Source organism: Cyprinodon tularosa, unplaced genomic scaffold (assembly GCF_016077235.1).
Source record: "Cyprinodon tularosa strain WSP-4 unplaced genomic scaffold, ASM1607723v1 ctg354, whole genome shotgun sequence".
NCBI lineage: Eukaryota > Metazoa > Chordata > Actinopteri > Cyprinodontiformes > Cyprinodontidae > Cyprinodon > Cyprinodon tularosa.
Genome location: NW_024039068.1, coordinates 353,306 through 371,201, shown reverse-complemented (window position 1 = coordinate 371,201; position 17,896 = coordinate 353,306). Strand labels below are relative to the sequence as shown.

At 37.6% G+C, this 17,896-nt stretch overlaps 1 protein-coding gene across 7 annotated transcripts in view; it reads left to right on the top strand.

Moving 5' to 3' along the window:
• The window catches only part of LOC119790060 (DNA-binding protein SATB1), an 80,188-nt gene extending 66,042 nt beyond the window's left edge, over window positions 1-14,146 (top strand). For 4 of the 7 annotated variants that reach the window (XM_038295384.1, XM_038295382.1, XM_038295383.1 and 1 more), the window contains 2 exons: window positions 7,899-8,105; window positions 11,686-14,146. In XM_038295384.1, the coding sequence (XP_038151312.1) occupies window positions 7,899-8,105; window positions 11,686-12,315 (837 nt within the window). In that variant the 3' untranslated portion in view covers window positions 12,316-14,146. The remainder of the gene's footprint in view (window positions 1-7,898; window positions 8,106-11,685) is intronic. The other 3 variants (XM_038295378.1, XM_038295380.1, XM_038295379.1) reach the window with 1 other exon arrangement.
• Window positions 14,147-17,896: the final 3,750 nt, after the last annotated feature.

Genomic DNA, 17,896 nt, shown 5'->3' with positions numbered 1-17,896 from the left:
AAGTTCGAGTTTCACCTGGTTTACATTTTTTAAAGAATCTTTGGCTATCCTATTATTATAAAAAATAACCAACAGATTAATCTATTTGCAAAATAATCATTGGTTGCCTCCCTACATAGAACATATTACTTATTTAATCCTAAGATAATAAATTAAGGCCAACATTTCCCTTTGTGTGCTTTAGGTATAAAATCTTTGCATGAAATCTAAGTAAATTATCTGCTTTTTTAGATTTTTCTAAAAGACAGACACCAAATATCGAGGATTATTATGACTTGTGATGTTTTCCTTTTGCTAGCAAACCAGACTTTTTCCATGTGGATTTCTGCACAGCTGAGGGGAAAACATTAGTTTTAAACATATTAACTAAACCACTCATGCCTGCTAATAAAGTTATCTGACCCCGTTTCCTTTCCCCTCCTCTTACCACAGAATGCAAAACACATCTCAAACCGTCACTTTCTGTTTGCATACAAAGATATGCTCTGATCCGCAAATGAGCACTTGGTTACTGCTTATTGTTGCGGGAGATTCACATATGCCCGAGCATCAGGAACATCTCAGTAGTGTGCTGTCTTCAGCAGATGGGCGTCCACTGTGGCGTAATGCATTTACGGCGCAGCACACCCCAGCTTTGTTGGTCGAACGTGCATGTGCAGTTACTGGTTTGGCACTCTGAGGGAAGACAAACAGGTTTGAACACACCGCGTTATCGGCTGCATTTATCTGCACTGTGTTGTCTGCCAGTACTGGACTTTTGCCAAGTTCAAAGAGGAGGAAAGAAGACAGTAATGCATTGTCTTCCACCCCTACTTTAACTCACCCCGTTTGAGACACAGGATAGATTTGTCTGGCTGCCCCGGTAACAATCCTCTATTCCAACTAGCCAGTCACAATAATAGCCACAGACATTACTTCTTTTTTTTCTTCTTTATTATCAGTTTTGATGCATAATTTCAGCCTTTTTTTGTTCTCATATCAGCCTCAAAATATTTCCATGAGGCTAAATTGGCTTCAGTGCATGTAACACAGCAATCCGAGGACAGGGAGGGGGATAAACCTCCAATGGCAAATTGATGGACATCTGTTGGCTTATTTTATTTATTTTCACGGTGGCCGAGGTCAGCTTGATGGGGCTGATAAGGAGCAAATGAGATTAAGGGGAAGGTGTTGGCGCAGGCAGTGTGACAGACCGCTCTGTCTGTCCTTCTCTCAACTGTCCCAGTTTTTTTGGTGTTTTTTATCCAGCAAAGCCTTTTTTTTGTTGTTTTTAGTTTTTTTTTTAGTTTTTGTTTTTTAGAGTTTTTGTGTTAATGTTGGGGATTTTTTTTCAGCAGAGGTTTTGTGGTGAATGGCTCAGTGGGTGGTTATTCCTTAAAGAGCTCTCATTGGCAGCTTGTGACTCCTGCACTTATATACATGATGCACTTCATTGCTTCGCTGGGGGAAATCTTCTGGATGAATTCAGCTATTGTATACTGAGGAAAGTGTTTCTTTAAGCCAACACCACTGTTGCTACCTCGACCAGGACTAAAAGTTGTTTCTCTGTGGTTCATCAGATCTTTTGAGTTTCAATCACCCTTCTTGATCACCGACAGTTATTTAAAATTAGTCCAACATTTCAGATGATGATGCAATTTGTCAGCTCTGAATATACTCCAAAAGAAATCTGATCAATGAAGGAGTTTAAATATGAAACAATCTCTTAAAAGTGCTATAAAGTCCTCATTTAGAAATATGCAGTTTCTTTAGAGATAAACACTTGGGTGCAAATTTGGATAACCTTGTGTGTCCTTTATTTTCCATTGCATTAACAACCTGCATCTACTTGGAAATAAAAGCATAACCTGGATTTTCCTCATCTTCTATGTTAACATTCTCCAAAAAACCAAAACAGAGGACGAATAATTCTGAACAGAATCAGTAGGTTAGACGTAAAGAAAATCGGTAATTGGTACTGGCCAAGAGAAGCCTGAATGGTGTCGGTTGAAAACAAAAACTGGGGGTTTAACTTTGTGATGGCAATAATTTCATTTCAGTCAACTATAATGAAAATCAAATTATAGTTTGTTATGAGAAAATGCAGCTTAGATGATATGTTTTTGTTTTGCTTTGATCTGACAAAAAAAATGAAGAATCTTTAGTGTCATCATGAACCAAAAATGAAATTCCATTGTGGAAACAAATAATGACCTAAATTCTTGATTAAAAAAATCTTTTCAGTTTTTTCTCTCTAGTCAAAGCTATAAAATAAACAGCTGCACATTACGATCAGCTTTAAAAATAGCAGAATTACAAACATCCACGTCCCCAGACCTGCTGTTTGAAACTTGAACATCACATCAGTTACATCTTCGTAATGTCTGTGCTTGCTGCAGGTATCTGTTCAAGGAAAAGTAAATTTATCTTTCAAACAAGATCTCACTTTTTCTAAGAAAAGATTAAAACTGGGTGTAACAAGAATCAATTGTTATGACACTTTTAAGGTGGTTAGGGACCCTAAGGATTGGCCTGATGGACGTATTTTGAAATGCATATTGATCACTGATGTGTATGCTAATAAATCCATTTTTAAGGAGCTGTCACCTCTACAACAGGCGTCTTAACGCCTGAATCATGTAATCAAGTGTGTTTACAGAAAGCTTCCTCAACACCCGAAAGTCTAAACAGTAATTGAAGGCCTGCAGACCAAATTATACATACCTACAGTATTACCTTCTCAGCTCTGCATGTGCACCAAATTATGCTCAAATATAGTTCCCTGATAGATTCTAACCACTTTCTGGTACATAGCATAGTTTGACTTTTACTTGAATCCTATTTGATTACACGATTTCCTCCAACAACCAAACTCCCAATGAAAGGCCAATGAGACTAAAAGGCTGCAAAGTTTTCTCGGCGTAAAGACATGCAGGGTTGTCTTACTGTTGCTCTACTGGGTGCGGTGTAGAGGTACTCCCCTACAAAATAACTGACCATCAACCTTTCATGAATCACAGTCATAGAGAGCTGCAGTAAGCTCTCTATGACTGAAACAAATTCAGTGGATTTCAGTGCAATGTAGTTTCTACTATCAGCTTTAAGGAAACTTAAAGTTATAGTGGAGGATGTTCTTTTTCGGGGTGGATCATCAAAATAAGTGGTCCTCCTAATTGTCAATCATTCTGGTGATATGTTTAGATAAGGCAATGGTACATACTCGTCCCCATTTTCACTTACTGGTGGTGAGTCTGACATTGAGGAAAAATTGCAAATCTTCTAATGGAAAGTAGGGCTTTTATGAGCTATGAGAACAGCAAATTTTAAACAAAGCGTTCCCTCTTGGAAGCGGGTACAGGGTTTTGCATGTGCATTTTTTTTTTCAATTGGAGAGGTCGGGGCTTTTAAAAAATTAGCAAAAATCATTCACTGTAGCTTAAATTGGAGATGAAATGAAGTATAAACTGAATATGGGAGATCTTTAACATCTTGACCTCTCTCATATCTCAGTTCTTGGTGTTTATGCTTGATGGGATCCGAATTCAAGTCTCTCTGACATTGTTCCCTGTGGTTTATTACAACGTGGTTTGATCAGAGATGTGAAGATGCACAGTCCTCTTACTAAAAGCATCTTACTTCTGTTTCTCATACGAATGCAGGTCATCTATAAATGATATTTATCTTATCAGTCACAGCAAGTTCCTCAAGTCTCCCAGTTCCTGTGTTCGTGCTCTTTTCAAATCAAGATGGTTAAACTGTCACATGGGAAAATCTGTGTGCTGTTTGAATTTCTCTGCTGGGCCTATCCTGAGCCACTTGTTCTATTTATTTATAGAGAGCCCTTAATGATCTACAACAAAACACAGAGTACACTGCATTGAAGAGCCCTAGATTTCTGTTTTCTGGAACATATTGAGACACTTTAGCGGCAGGGGCAGCAAGTTCTGTGATCCAATCAAGAGCAGTCGGTGCTTGTCAGCTGCAGTTGAGAGGCTCCACAAATTACATTAAACAATAAGGGGGAAAACAGATTTGCAACTGTGTGATAATAACACAAGTGTGAGAGCAGGAATGTTAAACATAGAATCAAGTTAATGCTGTAAAGCTTATGGAAAATATACATCTCTCTTCAAGCTGTTCTGGTGCGACAATTTCGCACATTTATTATAAGATTAACTGTCAAATTAAATTGTTCTTGTTTTCACGAATTAAACATCATAAAACTATTTGAGAAAGTCATTTTTGTCTATCTATTGTGGATTTTCATTTAATTCAGAAATGTTAAAAGTATACATAGACTCTGATAGGAACATGCACCCTCTGTTAGCTCTACTGTCTGTTCCTTGGGCTTCTATAGCCATCAACAAGGAATGGAAATACCATTTTTTCCTGACTGGTTGTTGATTTTAAGGTAAAATTAAGAGATTTGAAGTTTTTATCTTTTCTTTTTGCTATCCCATTCAACTTGTGTAGTACAGCAGCACTGCTGTTAGTAAAAATTAGTATCATCAGGATGCTGAGCCCACCTTGAATTCTCCAAACTCTCCTTTTGTTTTTGTAGCTAGTTAGTCAATTGGTCAGAGTTAAAATGGCCTCACTGTGGACAGGGACACTGATGATCCAACGGTTTTCTGGTTCATCTACGCCTAAATCTTAGTCCCTGATTTGTTCCGGAACATCCAAACCAGTTTTCCTCCCTTTGGCACAATAATTGACTTACAAACAGCTCTTGGAATCTGCAGTTGCTTTAAAATTACCCCAGAAGACATTTTCTACTTGTGGATAACTTCCACAAAAAGAATCATCACACTTAAACTTAAGCTCTTCCTTTTCTGATTTGGTGAAAATGCATTCTAAAATTCCCAAGTTAACGTGTGTAAGTGTATTTAAACTTCTCATCACAGCAACCTTTTAGCATATTCGTTGTTATTTGACTATGCTATGGATTTAAAGGGGAGCCTTAAATCTCCCGGCGGTGGTTCAGAGACACGAGGGACATGCTATCTTCTTTTGCTCCTCATGTGCATCTTTTTCCCGTGTTGCTGCCTCTGCCTGGCCTGTGGAAGCAATGCAATTAGACAAACACAAACAAAGCTCTTGAAACTGCCATGGAAAATGCTGACTGTCCACTGTCCTCGGCGCTGGCTGCGAGGAGACTTAACCGCTGCTTGGCATGCATGGCGTATACAACAGAAATGTTTAGTAAAATCTCCTTTTGTGGCCCATGATTTCTTTCTTTAAAAGCTAAACTGCCCCCAAATTGGCAGAGAAATAAAGAAAAAAAGCCAAATACAAACAAACACAAAAAAAAAAAACATTCATACTTGTGAACTAATAAACTCTCAGTAGTTTATTTAATCAAATGGACTTCCTGGCATTGAAATGGAGTTCACGTCGCGCCTTTGTTTGATTGGCTCTGCTGCTTTGGGTTTAATCCTGCTGGTTTGGGGAGTGTTTGAGTTGGATTACTCCATCGTTGGGGTTGGGTACTGTTTCTCTGGCTTTGACAAGATGCTGTGCGTTGGTGTGTGTGTTTATGTGTGTGTGTGTTCTTCAATACCGAATCAGCTGAAACCACAGACAGCCCAACCGGAGCGGCGTCCAAATCCCTCTGCATGCAAATTAAAAACGCAACAATAAACGTGGCAAAGGAACAAGGTGGGCACGCAGGCTTTATGGCCCCCTCTGCTCCCCCCCAGTTCTCCCTTCTCTCTCTCGCTCTCTCTCTCTCCCGCTCTCGCTTCCCTCCAGAAGCCCTCCTGGGTTTGATGTGGCTTATGGGAGGAGTTGGAACATGGGACGACCAAACTGCTGAGTTATCTCCCGCATGCAGTGCGGCGGTGTGGCTCTGTCCTCTGTTCGTGTCTTCATGTGTTTTGCCTTGTTTGTGAGCGGACCAGCAGCCCGGTGTAATCCTGTGGAAATGAAAGGTGCTGCCGCTCACTGGCCGGGAGATTACAGCGCCGCTCTGTCTCTCTGCCAGGACACACCGCAGGGCTGAGAGAGAACCCCTCCCACACACACCCAGAGGCCTACCCTTCGTTCTCCTTCGTCCTCTCTCGCTCTTTCACACCTCTCTGCAGCTTCGGCAGAGGTCTGAGATTTTCGTTTCACTCTTACTGACACACGCAGACACGCACACGAGGTGTTCAAGTTGAGGTCATCCTATCTGACCACGTCACTGAGCTTCTGAACAGCCCTCCTGTCTCTACAGCTGTGAATCTGCAGTTTACATGTGTTATAGCTGGTGTTATTCGAACTGCCTCCTTCTGCTTCCTACAATGGTTACATTTTTATCATATTCTGTTAGAATGTTTTAAAGTAGTTTTAAATAAAAATAACAATCATCAGAGATCAGGTTACATTAATGCCAGCTCCATGTATTTATTTTAGTCTATGTATATGTAGGGGAACACTGATCAACATTGGCATTCATATGGTAAAAATGTGCAACTGTTGCATAACAAGTAGTGACTTAAAGCAAATATAACTATGAAAATATATATTATTAATGGTAAGGTTAAACTATTCTAATACTTGTTACAGAAATTAGTGTGAAGTAAAACAACTGAAGTTACAAATTACATTAAAGGATAATAAGAGGCTTAGAGACAGTGTACATTTAACTTTACCTCTGAAAATAGAAATATAAGAGACACTTTGATTTTATCTTTAATGAGTTTTTGCATATATTTCAATTTAACAAGTCAAACAATTCAGCTTTGCAGCAACTATTGGCTCTAGAGGAGTCCTTTTTTATTTTTATTTCTCGCCATATCTGTTTCCATCTCTGCATTTTTCCGCTTAAAACTAAAGGTTCCAAAGTCAACAGGTTGAGATGGATTGATGTGAAGATGGAGCATGTGTTTCATCATTTTGTTCCCTGAAATTGTGGGAGTTTTGGACACAAAACCTTTGTTTCTTTTTGTAGCACACCTCACCTCTCCTTTTTTCTTCAGTACACGCTTGATATTTAAAAATATATATATTTTCTAGAGTACTTAGTTTTTATAACTTGTATTCTAACTTTGCACTAGTTTAAAAAATGTATTGATATTTCTTTTATTAATATTACTTTAAAAAGTACTGAGTTCAAAGCTTTCAGATTTATAATTATTTTGTATTTTTAAACTTTTGAATCAATTTGCCAGACCTTGAAAGAGAAATATATTTAAAAAAAAAAGATAAAGCTCAGCCCTGTTTCTACATTTACATTAAATTTTTAATATCACATGAAAGAAAGAAATATTTCTGGCCATTTTTTTCAAACTAATTGTTGAGTTATTTCATTCTGTTAGCATAATGCAACACGCTAAAATCATTCTTTTCTTTACCTTACAAATATATAATGCAGAACCTCTGAAGGCTTTATTTTATTCTTTAAAAAAAATCTGGAGCCATAAAAATCCACCAACTCTGTGTTTAATGTGACAGCCTAGATGTGGTTTCTCTGAGCTCTGTGTTTCGTAGCCCTCTGCTGGAGCGTCTCAAACACACGAGTCACTTGTTTCCTCCTGAGGGTGCTGCTCAGTGTGAGAATGAGTGCTTCTTATCGGCTAAATTGTTCCTTCCCGCTGTGCTGCTTGACCTCCAGTCACTCTGCTCGTTTTCTTCACCTGTGGAAGAGAAACACACAAAGTGCCGGCTCAGGTTGTGTGTGTGTGGGGGGGTTATTTTCTTCTGGGTTGCATATGGTTTCTGTTCACCACCTTTAAGACTGCTTGTAATAAATTAAATAACCAAGATGCTTGATTTAATCTCTGTTTTTTATTTCTGCTAAGATTTTTCTATGTTTTCAGCTTAAAAGGATGTTAACTGTTTGGATTTGATCCACAATAAATCCAAACTTTGCTCTAATCTTGGGTTTAACAGTCGATCATTTACTAAACTTTGTTTTTTCCTTCATTTATTCAATCCAGGGTTGGCTCTGTGAGCTTCTGCGTTGGAAAGAGGATCCGTCTCCAGAGAACCGGACGCTCTGGGAAAACCTGTCCATGATCCGTCGGTTCCTGAGCCTCTCTCAGGCCGAGCGCGACGTCATCTACGAGCAGGAGAGCAGCTCCGGGCAGCAGCACCACAACGAGCGGCCGTCACACCTGATACACGTTTCCACCGAGCAGCTTCAGGTGAGCAGAGCGTTTAATCAGATCCGGATACAAACGGAGAAACCACAAGCCTTATAATCCCACTTTAATTATTGTTTAAATATTAGAGCAGTCTTATAAAGTAAGCCCTCTTTAAATCTCTGGACTGTCTGATTTATCTTTTTTTTTTTACCATGTGCAAAAACCCAAGTTAACTTAAATTAAATAGAACTACAATACAGATTCCACTTTGTTGTTGTTCATTAAGACAAAACTGATATAAACAACTATAGATGAACAAATAGGTTAATCCCTTTTGCTTCTGTTTGATAAAATATATAAAGTAGCAGCCTGTCGGTTCGTATAATGTTTGTTTTTATAACAGTATGTCTAAGCAGTGTTATAAGGTCATTTCCAGACAAACTATAGCTGAACATTGTTCACTGAAATTAATTATTCAGAAGGCAAAAACATTTAACCCAGCTGCCACATTCATTTTTTTTTATCTGAGATGGTACAATACCCAGAGAAATAATGATAAAAAAAGAGGATCTGACTCCAGACACGTTAGTGAACATATGAAACATTTAACTTCATGAAAGGACAAATTATAAGGACTAAATTTGGAGAATTTTGATAAAAGATTTCATCAAAAACTCTTCTAATTTCAAACATATTGGATTCAGATATGTTTTTAGAAAACAGTTTCCTCTGTAAACTATTGCTGTTAGCTTTCCATCCTAGCATAGTGTCAGCAAATACCTGTATATTTAGGCTCCACACTCTGATAAAACTATCGACTAATTAATTAGGGATGTAACAAAACAAATCATATAATCGATTACCGAAAACATCAATCCACATCTCTATTTGATTTTCCTTCATGCTGAAATTCACAAAGCACGAGGCTAAAGTCAACGGGCGACCAGTTATTGCATCACAAATGTAAAGCAGGTTGGCAGCAGTTAGACTCCATCTTTGTTTTTTAAATAAAGTGTGGAATTTGTTGTGATTTTTGTACATTTAAGGTTAGATGGAAACATTTCTGATAAAGACAAGATCCTTCCTACCAGGATGGATTCCACCTCATTGCTGGAACTAAACCAAATCTTTTAAAATGCATGTTTCCCTTTCTTCTAATTTCTCATACAATTTAAATCCGACTCTTAGATTCATAGAAGTTTTTATTGCTTTTATTGGACAGTTTAGTTGCTAAATGAGTCATCTGATCGGAGTGAGAATAATCAGTTATTAAACTGCCTTTGGAACCGAATCACTTTTGCAGCCTGAATAAATTTGTAAACACTGCTTGTGAGACGCAGGACTAGACTCTCTTGATAACAATCTGCTTATGAGATCCTAAAAGTCTCCGTCAAAAACAAGTAGAAAAGCACCATTTTTTTCTCATTTAATGTAATTTCAGCTAATATTCGGGGAAAATAAATAAACAACGCTTAAGACTCGTAATGAACACTTGTAAATTAGAACCACAGCAACACTTCAAAGTTCCTACTTTTCACAGGAAGCTGTTTTCAAAGATATCATTAGGCTGAACTTAGTTAACAGAGCTGCTTTATACGAGACATCTGGCGTATGAATAACAAATAACACAAAGGCTCAGTTAACGGTAGAAACATCTTAATGAAGCACAATAATACTCCTATTAAAAGTCCGTGCCACAGCTGACTGCTTGATTTGTTTTTTTGGTTCCTTAGATACACGGCCAGTTGTTTCACAAAGACTCTCATTTACTGGATATAAATAAGGTAATAGGATTTCTTTCTGCAGCAGATATGGAATGAGGGAGTTTTTATGTGGACTTTGCATGCAAACAGAAATGCTTGTAGATGGATGAAATTAGATTATTTCTGATTTAATGCTGCAGCTCCTTACTGTCCATAAAAAAAAACAGGGTTTAAATATTTTCTGCAGGTCTTTCACTAACACGACACATCAGCCAAATTAACTCCCATTTGCCCAACAAGAGTTACCAGAGCTCAGTATATTGGTTCAGTAATATCACATCTCTGGGTGCATTTATGCAGCTGGCAAGCTGAGTCCCTGCAAAGTGCTGTTTTGCAAACTTGATTATGAAACACCTATCGACAGCGTCTGACTCAGAAATGAAAACACAAGAGCAGCCATTTCGCCGGGTCAACAGGGACCACGAGTTGCCCACTCGCTCCCTCTCCTGCCGCACAATGAGACATTTTACAAGTAATGTGTCATATGTTTACACCGACGGGACTCCGACCGAAGGCAAAGTGAAAGCCAGCGGTAGTAGAAAACCAGCCGGGCTGCCGCTGCACGGGTTGTGCACAGGAATGGCTTTAATGCCGGATAAGTCTGGAGACTGATAAGCTGCTGTGGACTGAATTGAACCACTGGTTTGTGTTTGTTGCTGTGTGTAGAGGTCTTTAGTGTCTCTACCAGGGTGATGTTGTCGCCTTTACCCTGAAAATGAGAGTCAACAGTTAACCGGTGCAAAGCTTAGTAAAAGCTTCCTGTAACAAGGTTTAGAGTTTTAAAGCTTGATCAGGTTTCAACAAAGCGATAGGACAGTTTTGGAAATGAGATTCTGGTTAAAGGTTCAAAGAAGCTGAAATCTGACTGAAGTAGATCAATACCTTTACTGTTTTTATTCAGTCCAGAACCAGCTGGTCCTTATGTTTGATTTTAAGTTTGTCTGAGACGGACCGAGATTAAATCATCTAAAAACAACCAATCCATAGCTGATTATTGATTACAGCTTTCCTATGGAAAAACGATCTAGAAAAAAATTGAATTAATGGTATTTACCTTTAATTTGAGCAGGTAAATAAGATAATTTGCCAATGGGATTAATATTTTTACTCTTAAAACAAGACAATTACAAAATATGAACTTGAAATAAGACAATCCAGTTTTTTTCTTTCTTATTTTAAATGTAAATAGTTTTGTTCTGTTGGCAAAGTGTCTCACGTACATCCTCAATTCAAGAAAAAATGGCCTATGGAGATTTTAATTTTTTTTAAGTGCATGTAATCAATCACTAGCTTCTCTTTAAACAGGCAGCAAGAACATGAAGAAAGGTATATGAAGTTTTATTTGAATAAACTGCTGTGAAGTTCTTTAAGATGTCAGAGATCCTCTTTGGTCTCTGCTCTTCTTATGTTGGCTGTTAGCAGAAACTTCCAGGTCCATATAATGTGGACTTTTAATAAACTATCACACTAAAAAGCTGTAGGTAAGATACTGTCAACAGAACTTCAACAAAAGAGGACAATTTTCCCTTTTGTTGCTCTTAGATCCACTCAGTTATTTCAAACTAAACTCCAGGTTGTTGTTTTTTTAAGCAGTTTACATTTGGAATGCAATTTAAGATGTGTTTGAGGGAGTAAAATTACACCAATAAAATATTTTAATTTAAATTTGAAATAAATTTGAAGCATTACAATCTTTGGTGAAATAGCCCTTTATTGCACAATGAATGAAAATGAATGAATGAAATATGGTATTTTTTGTGTTCTTAGATGTGCATGGTGTTTTAAAAACAGTCAGAATAACCTTAAAACTGAACTGTGTCAAATTTAGAAAGTGAAATGTTGAAATAATCCTGACATCCTTATCTTTCTCACTCCAGGCTCAGCCGCCTCAGAGTCAGCAGCAGCTCCAGCCCTCCCTGTCCCTCCACCCCTCCCAGCCTCTTTTATCCCAGCAGCCTTTGCAGCAACAACAGAGCAACGCGGGCCCCCGCCTGCCGCCCCGTCAGCCGTCCACAGCCTCCCCGGCCGAGACTGAAGATGAGGGCAGCCGGAGTGTCAAGTCCCGCAGCAGCGGTGGGAAGATCTCCTTGGAGGCTCTGGGGATCCTGCAGAGCTTCATCCAGGACGTTGGCCTGTACCCCGATGAGGAGGCCATCCACACCCTGTCGGCCCAGCTGGACCTCCCCAAGCTCACCATCATCAAGTTCTTCCAGAACCAGCGCTTTTACATCAATCACCCTGCTAAGGCTGCGAAAGACCCCAGCAGCAACAACTCCACCGCCACCAACAATGGCGGCAGCACAGCGGCGAACACCAGCAGCAGCAACAGCAGCAGGAGCAGCCCCGCCTTCGAGGAGGAGCTGACGGACTTCAGAGAGAGCGGAGAGCTGCTGAAGGAGCTGGACGAGAGCACGCAGACCACCGCCACGATCTTCTCCATCAAGATGGAGGAGCACCTGGGCCGCGGAGGCGAGGTGCAGTCCGAGTCCGAGCACGAGGTCAAGTAGGACCCAGACAGAGCCCGTAGACTGATCATAACGCTCCCCCTCCCCCCACGCTGAGCACGAGGAGGAGTCCTGATCTCGGGGTGTTCGGCGTCCGGACCGATGAGACGTGTTTATATGGAAATATGTGATCACACACTGGAGAGCCCATTTCAGACTCACTGAAACCAGGACTACTTTTTGGATTTTGTAAAACTTGTAATAATCACTGTAAAAAAAAAAAAAAAAGAAAAAAAAATAACAGAAAAACTGAAGCATCATTTTCATAATCTGCACAAAAAGAAAAAAAAAGTTATTGTAATTATGTTGGCGTGGATATTTGCTGGCTGCACTCGATGTACGTCGTTTTACACTGACTTCTCTTTTTGAGCTACTGATTATATTCCGAAAAAAAAACAAAAGTCCCCAAGGAGTTCGATAAGTGTTCATGTATGTAATGTTTTTTTTTTTTTTTTTTTTAAAAAGCAGATGAAATCAAGGACCAAGTGGTTGTCAAGGCCTTAATCATGAGGTATCAAGTCTGGGGCCTGCTGGCGGAAAAGTTATTCTTTTACAAAAAAAGCGTAACGTGATTCTGGATCACTGCAATCACCCAGAGCCCAGGTGCATCTCCGAGAAGAGCTCAATCTGTACTTATTATCTGTTAGGGAGGAATAATAAATATAAATATATATAGACATTATATTGTAACTGTAAAAAAATACAAAGTACAGTCTTAAAGAAACTATGCCAACAAATGCCTTGTACTATACGGCACTGCCGATGTTAGATTATTTTGCAAAACCTTCGTCACTGTAACTTGTGAAATGCCACACAGTTAGAAATGTGAATGGATGAAATGTTCTGTTGTCCGGCGTTATTTATTTGCGGTTCATGCAGTGTTTCTGATGTATAAATACAGTTTTTTATTTTGAAACGTTCTCATTTCCCCTTTTTCTTTTTTTTAATCTCCAATCTTTTTTTTTTTCTGTTCCTATTTATAAGTCTGACTTCAACGGGCAGTAAAAACAAAAAGTGTCTTAAACGGAGAAGCGTGCTTTAAAGGTTGCCTATAAAGTGCTGTCCGTCGAGCAGATCATGCTACAAGCTTCACTATTATTGTTGTATGCAATTTTTACTATCATGCAAATAAGCTGCGGTGGGACGGCAAACCTGTAGGCGAGCTTAGAAAGAGTTAATTAGAAAAAAAAACATATGCAATCTGTGTGAGGTCTGATGTCTGCGACGCGTCTTCCTTTGGTCAACGGTCCGATTGGGAAAGCTCCGGCTGTGTAAAGATCCTGTACAAAAAGTGTTTTCCTTTTTTTAAAGCCTTCATTTCAACGAGAACACCTGTTATTTTGTTACAAACCGACTGACTGTTTTCTAAGTGTTTCTCGGTTTTGTCTCTGCAGAGATATTTTGACTAGAAGTGGTTATTGATTGTTAATTACACGATTAAAGTGTTTGTATTGTTCCACAGATTTCTTGGCATTAACTTGACCAGACTCTTTTTGCCCTCAAAGGGTTTTTGATTTTCCTCCTTTTCTCTGGAAATAAAAAGATGAGACAATGTGAATTGTTTTTAAAAATCCAGCCCAGCTGGGAAAAACTGCTGTTTGTAATAACTGTAAATATCACATGGTATGAATCAATGATTGTTTATTATTGTAAATATATTTGAAGTTTGTGTAAGAGCTCATCGTACAAGAACTGAATTTTCTGTTGTGCCTCTTCCTCTCAGAGCGACTGTACCTGGGCTCCTTCCAACTGCTGAGTGTATCTGAAGCACCTGTGAAATCTGAAATAAATAAAAACGTGAGGTGTGAACACCTGGGGGTTAACATCTAAAGCAGCACAGGTGTCCTGACCTCACTGGGAGGGAATTCCCCTCACCTTTTCACACTCGAGGAAATGTGCCAGCCTGTCCTTGAGCAGCCATACTGCTGCCATATCCCGCTGTTTAGAGCGCAAAAGGGAATACTGTTCATGTTCGAGGGGGGAAAAAGAAAAAATGTAAAAGCCAAAAAAAATCTATAGGCTGTCAGAGGTGATGATCTGAGGGGACACAAAGCACATTAAGAGGTGAAAACAAGATTCGGATAAAAGGCGGCGTTTTCTCTTTGTTGTTTTTTTTCGCGCTCACTGACAGAGGTGCCAACCGACATCAGCAACGCCAGGATTAAGTCATTATCACTGTTTTCCTGACAACCAGACTGTTTCCCTTTAAAAATGTTTTTCAACAAAAAGTCAATTCGGAGACTTTTTACAGAACTAAACCAAGACGGATCCAGTTTTACTTACATTGGCTTTCTCAGTCCTGTCAGATTCAGTATATTAGTGAAGTTAGAATAAAGTTTTATAAATAAGGAAACCAACTTAAAGCCATTGGTTTCTGTGAAAACACATGAAAATAGTGGAGACAAAACTCTACCATCAGGAGGACCAAGATGGAGGCAGCTAAAAACAAAATTACTGGATCACTACTAAATGTTAAAGAGTGAAAACATAAAAAGAATGAAGAAAATCAGACAAAATCAAGCTGCTGCTTCAGCAGAGGAAAAGATTAGAAATTACAAGATTTTTTTATTTTTTTTTAAACCATTAAATGAAAAGTGATTCTAAATGTTTTGTTAAAATAAACGTCTCAAATATGTATTAATAATCTTACAAGCATTTACAAAATAATAAAATACATAAAATAAAAACTACATCAGAAAACATAAACATAAAACTTACATTACCTACAATAATGTATTCAAAAATTGAATAAAATATGTGTTGAATAAACTGTTAAAATAACTAGTACAATATCTAAATAAAAATATATCATAATACAAATGACAAATTGATAAAAAAAAAAAAATGCATAAATGTAAACCTAGGTTAGACCAAGAGTAAAGAAATAAATTCAGTAAAGATATTCAGGTTAAGGGGCAAATGTACTGGTTGAGAAACAGATGAATTAATAGAAATTACATTTCACAGATAATTTAATGGTAAAATAAAAAACAAAGAACGGTTTTAAACTTTGTGATTTTGACCATAAACCTTTTGGTAAAACAGTTTTCTAATCATGGATGTTTTAATGGATACATGTTGAAGGAGAAAAGTCCTGACTCTGTGTAACATTTTAATTTCAATGTGTATTTTGAGTCTTTTAGCAAATCTACAGCAATTTAAAGCTCTGGTTTGTGTTAAACTCTTGAGTTCCTCCACCAACAGGTAAGGCTTTTTTCTAGCTCTCCACGGCACCTCTTCAAAGACCTCCCCACATTTTAAAATAGAAATCATATTCATAGGAATAAATGCGACTGATGACTCACCCATGCTGTTACCTCAGGCACCTCGTGGTGAGGCTTACATGCTCCTAAATTTTTAAACTAAAGAGACATCATGCTGAGGTGCACAGCACCTTTTTTTAAAGTTGGTAAAAGAGCCAAACAGACCAATCTTTTTTGTGATATTTGCAGAAATACTCAGCAAACAGTTTCCACATTATGGTTCCAGCTGACGCACATGTGTGGTGAAAGCTGGGTGGAGCTCAAAACAAAGTTTAATTTAAACTGGTTAAATAAAAACGGTACAGTTTCATGAAGGTCAGTAATGGGTTACCCATACAGTCAAAAAATTATTTAAGTACCCGGTAAGAAAAATTACCTAGATCAGCATCCCAGGTTTAAAGAACCAATAAGAAAACATTTAAGTAGAAATGTGGGTAAAACACATTTTCAGGGTTACAAAATGTTTTTTGTTTTGCTCAAAGTTCTTAATTCACGAACCCTAAAATGTATAAATAACATTAGATTGAATAATCCCCAGCAATAGCAGCATAGTCTGATGCTTAATGAATTATAACCTGTAATCTGAGTATCTTTAATTAGTGTTGAAAAAACCCATATGATAAAATATTGTATAAAAATAATGGGTTTTAATTTAATTCTTTGTGCCATAGTTTTAAATACAGAATATGTTTTAATTTATACCCGATTTTTTTAGTTTATAAGAATGTCCAATAACTTCTGATTAATAATGTGTGACCTTCTGATTCTTTTGATTGAAAGGATCTTATGACACAGATGCCTCCTTTCTTAGTCATCCTTTAAGATGAGGAAAAAAAAAAACATTTCATGCCATTAAACTTAAGCAAATGTGGGTTAATCTTAAGAAATAGCCATTTACTCCTTCACCTAATCACCGAATTTCTACACGGCCAATCAATCACTTCACTTTCACATCCTATGAAGGAGCTACGTATGAAAGCAGACTTCGTCTTTATTTCAGACATGATAAGATGGTTTAAAAAAAGTATTAAGGGAAGAAGCAGGTGCCTCAAAACAGTCTCCAAGTCCAAATCCATTAAGTAACTAGCTGTTTTAGAGTGCATCGCAAAAAAACAAATGCAGATTTTGCTGAATTCTACTGAGATTCCAGCTATATTTGGTGTGAAACAAAGGATTGATAAGGTGAAGGACCTTTAAGGCTGTGGAATTACTTTTCTTCCAAATGCACTGGAAAACCTTTCTGGAGCACTTGGCACCAATAAATCTTTTTTTTTTTTTTTACTATGATAATTTGAATCAAACTTTGATGGGATCTGTCAGCAAGCTGAAGATGAGCTGTTCCTTGGTTATGATTCAGAATATATAAACTTAGAAATGCTAAAAGGTTTTATAGTTGATATTGCTGTAAGCAGAGAGCCTTTGGAATTGCCCAATCTCTAGAAAAAATAATTTTTGGCTCCTATTTTTAAAAGAAAGGTGGTTTTTTTAGAATTGAAAAAGTCCAAATAGCTTACTGTACTACATTATATTTTTAAAACAAACTTTGATATCAAAGTGATAATTTCTGTTCCATTCTAAACAGTTTTCATATGAAATAAAGATTTTCTTATACAGCTTTTGATGCAAAGAAAGGCTCCAATGGTCAGGAGCTCTGGAGAACAACCAGAGCTCCTGACCATTTGCAGAGCTTGTTTAAAGAGGACTCCCATAGATCATACCATCTCTACAATCCAACCTTTTGAAATATTACTGCTGAAGCCTAAGGGCTGTTGTAGAGACTGAAAGAGGATGGCAGAAATGATTAAAATAAGAAGTTCCATTAATTAGGGCAAACATTTCTTCATAAAAACAATTATTCTTGAGGGGGCATTCTCCATTTTTTTCATTTTTAAATTCTGCAGCTGTATAAATGTATATACATATATATACATATATATATATATATACATATATATATATATATATATATATATATATATATATATATATATATATATATATATATATATATACGTATATAGATATACATGTATAAAAATAAAGTCCATGAATTGATTTTTTTACTTGTTTAAACATGGCTTCTTTATCATTATCATTATTGGCATTCCTTAGACTATTTATTTTCAGGGCGTGGATTTTAACACTTTAAATGTGACTGTACAAAAACAAACACTTCGCAAAAATTTAAAAACAACTCTAGATCAAATAGACAAAAATGATTAAAATAAGACATTCCAATAGTCAGAGTTTACCCAATCATTAGAATTTCGCATTGCAAGGAAGCACATCTGCAGCGTGGATGTCCGTGCACGCCAAACCGT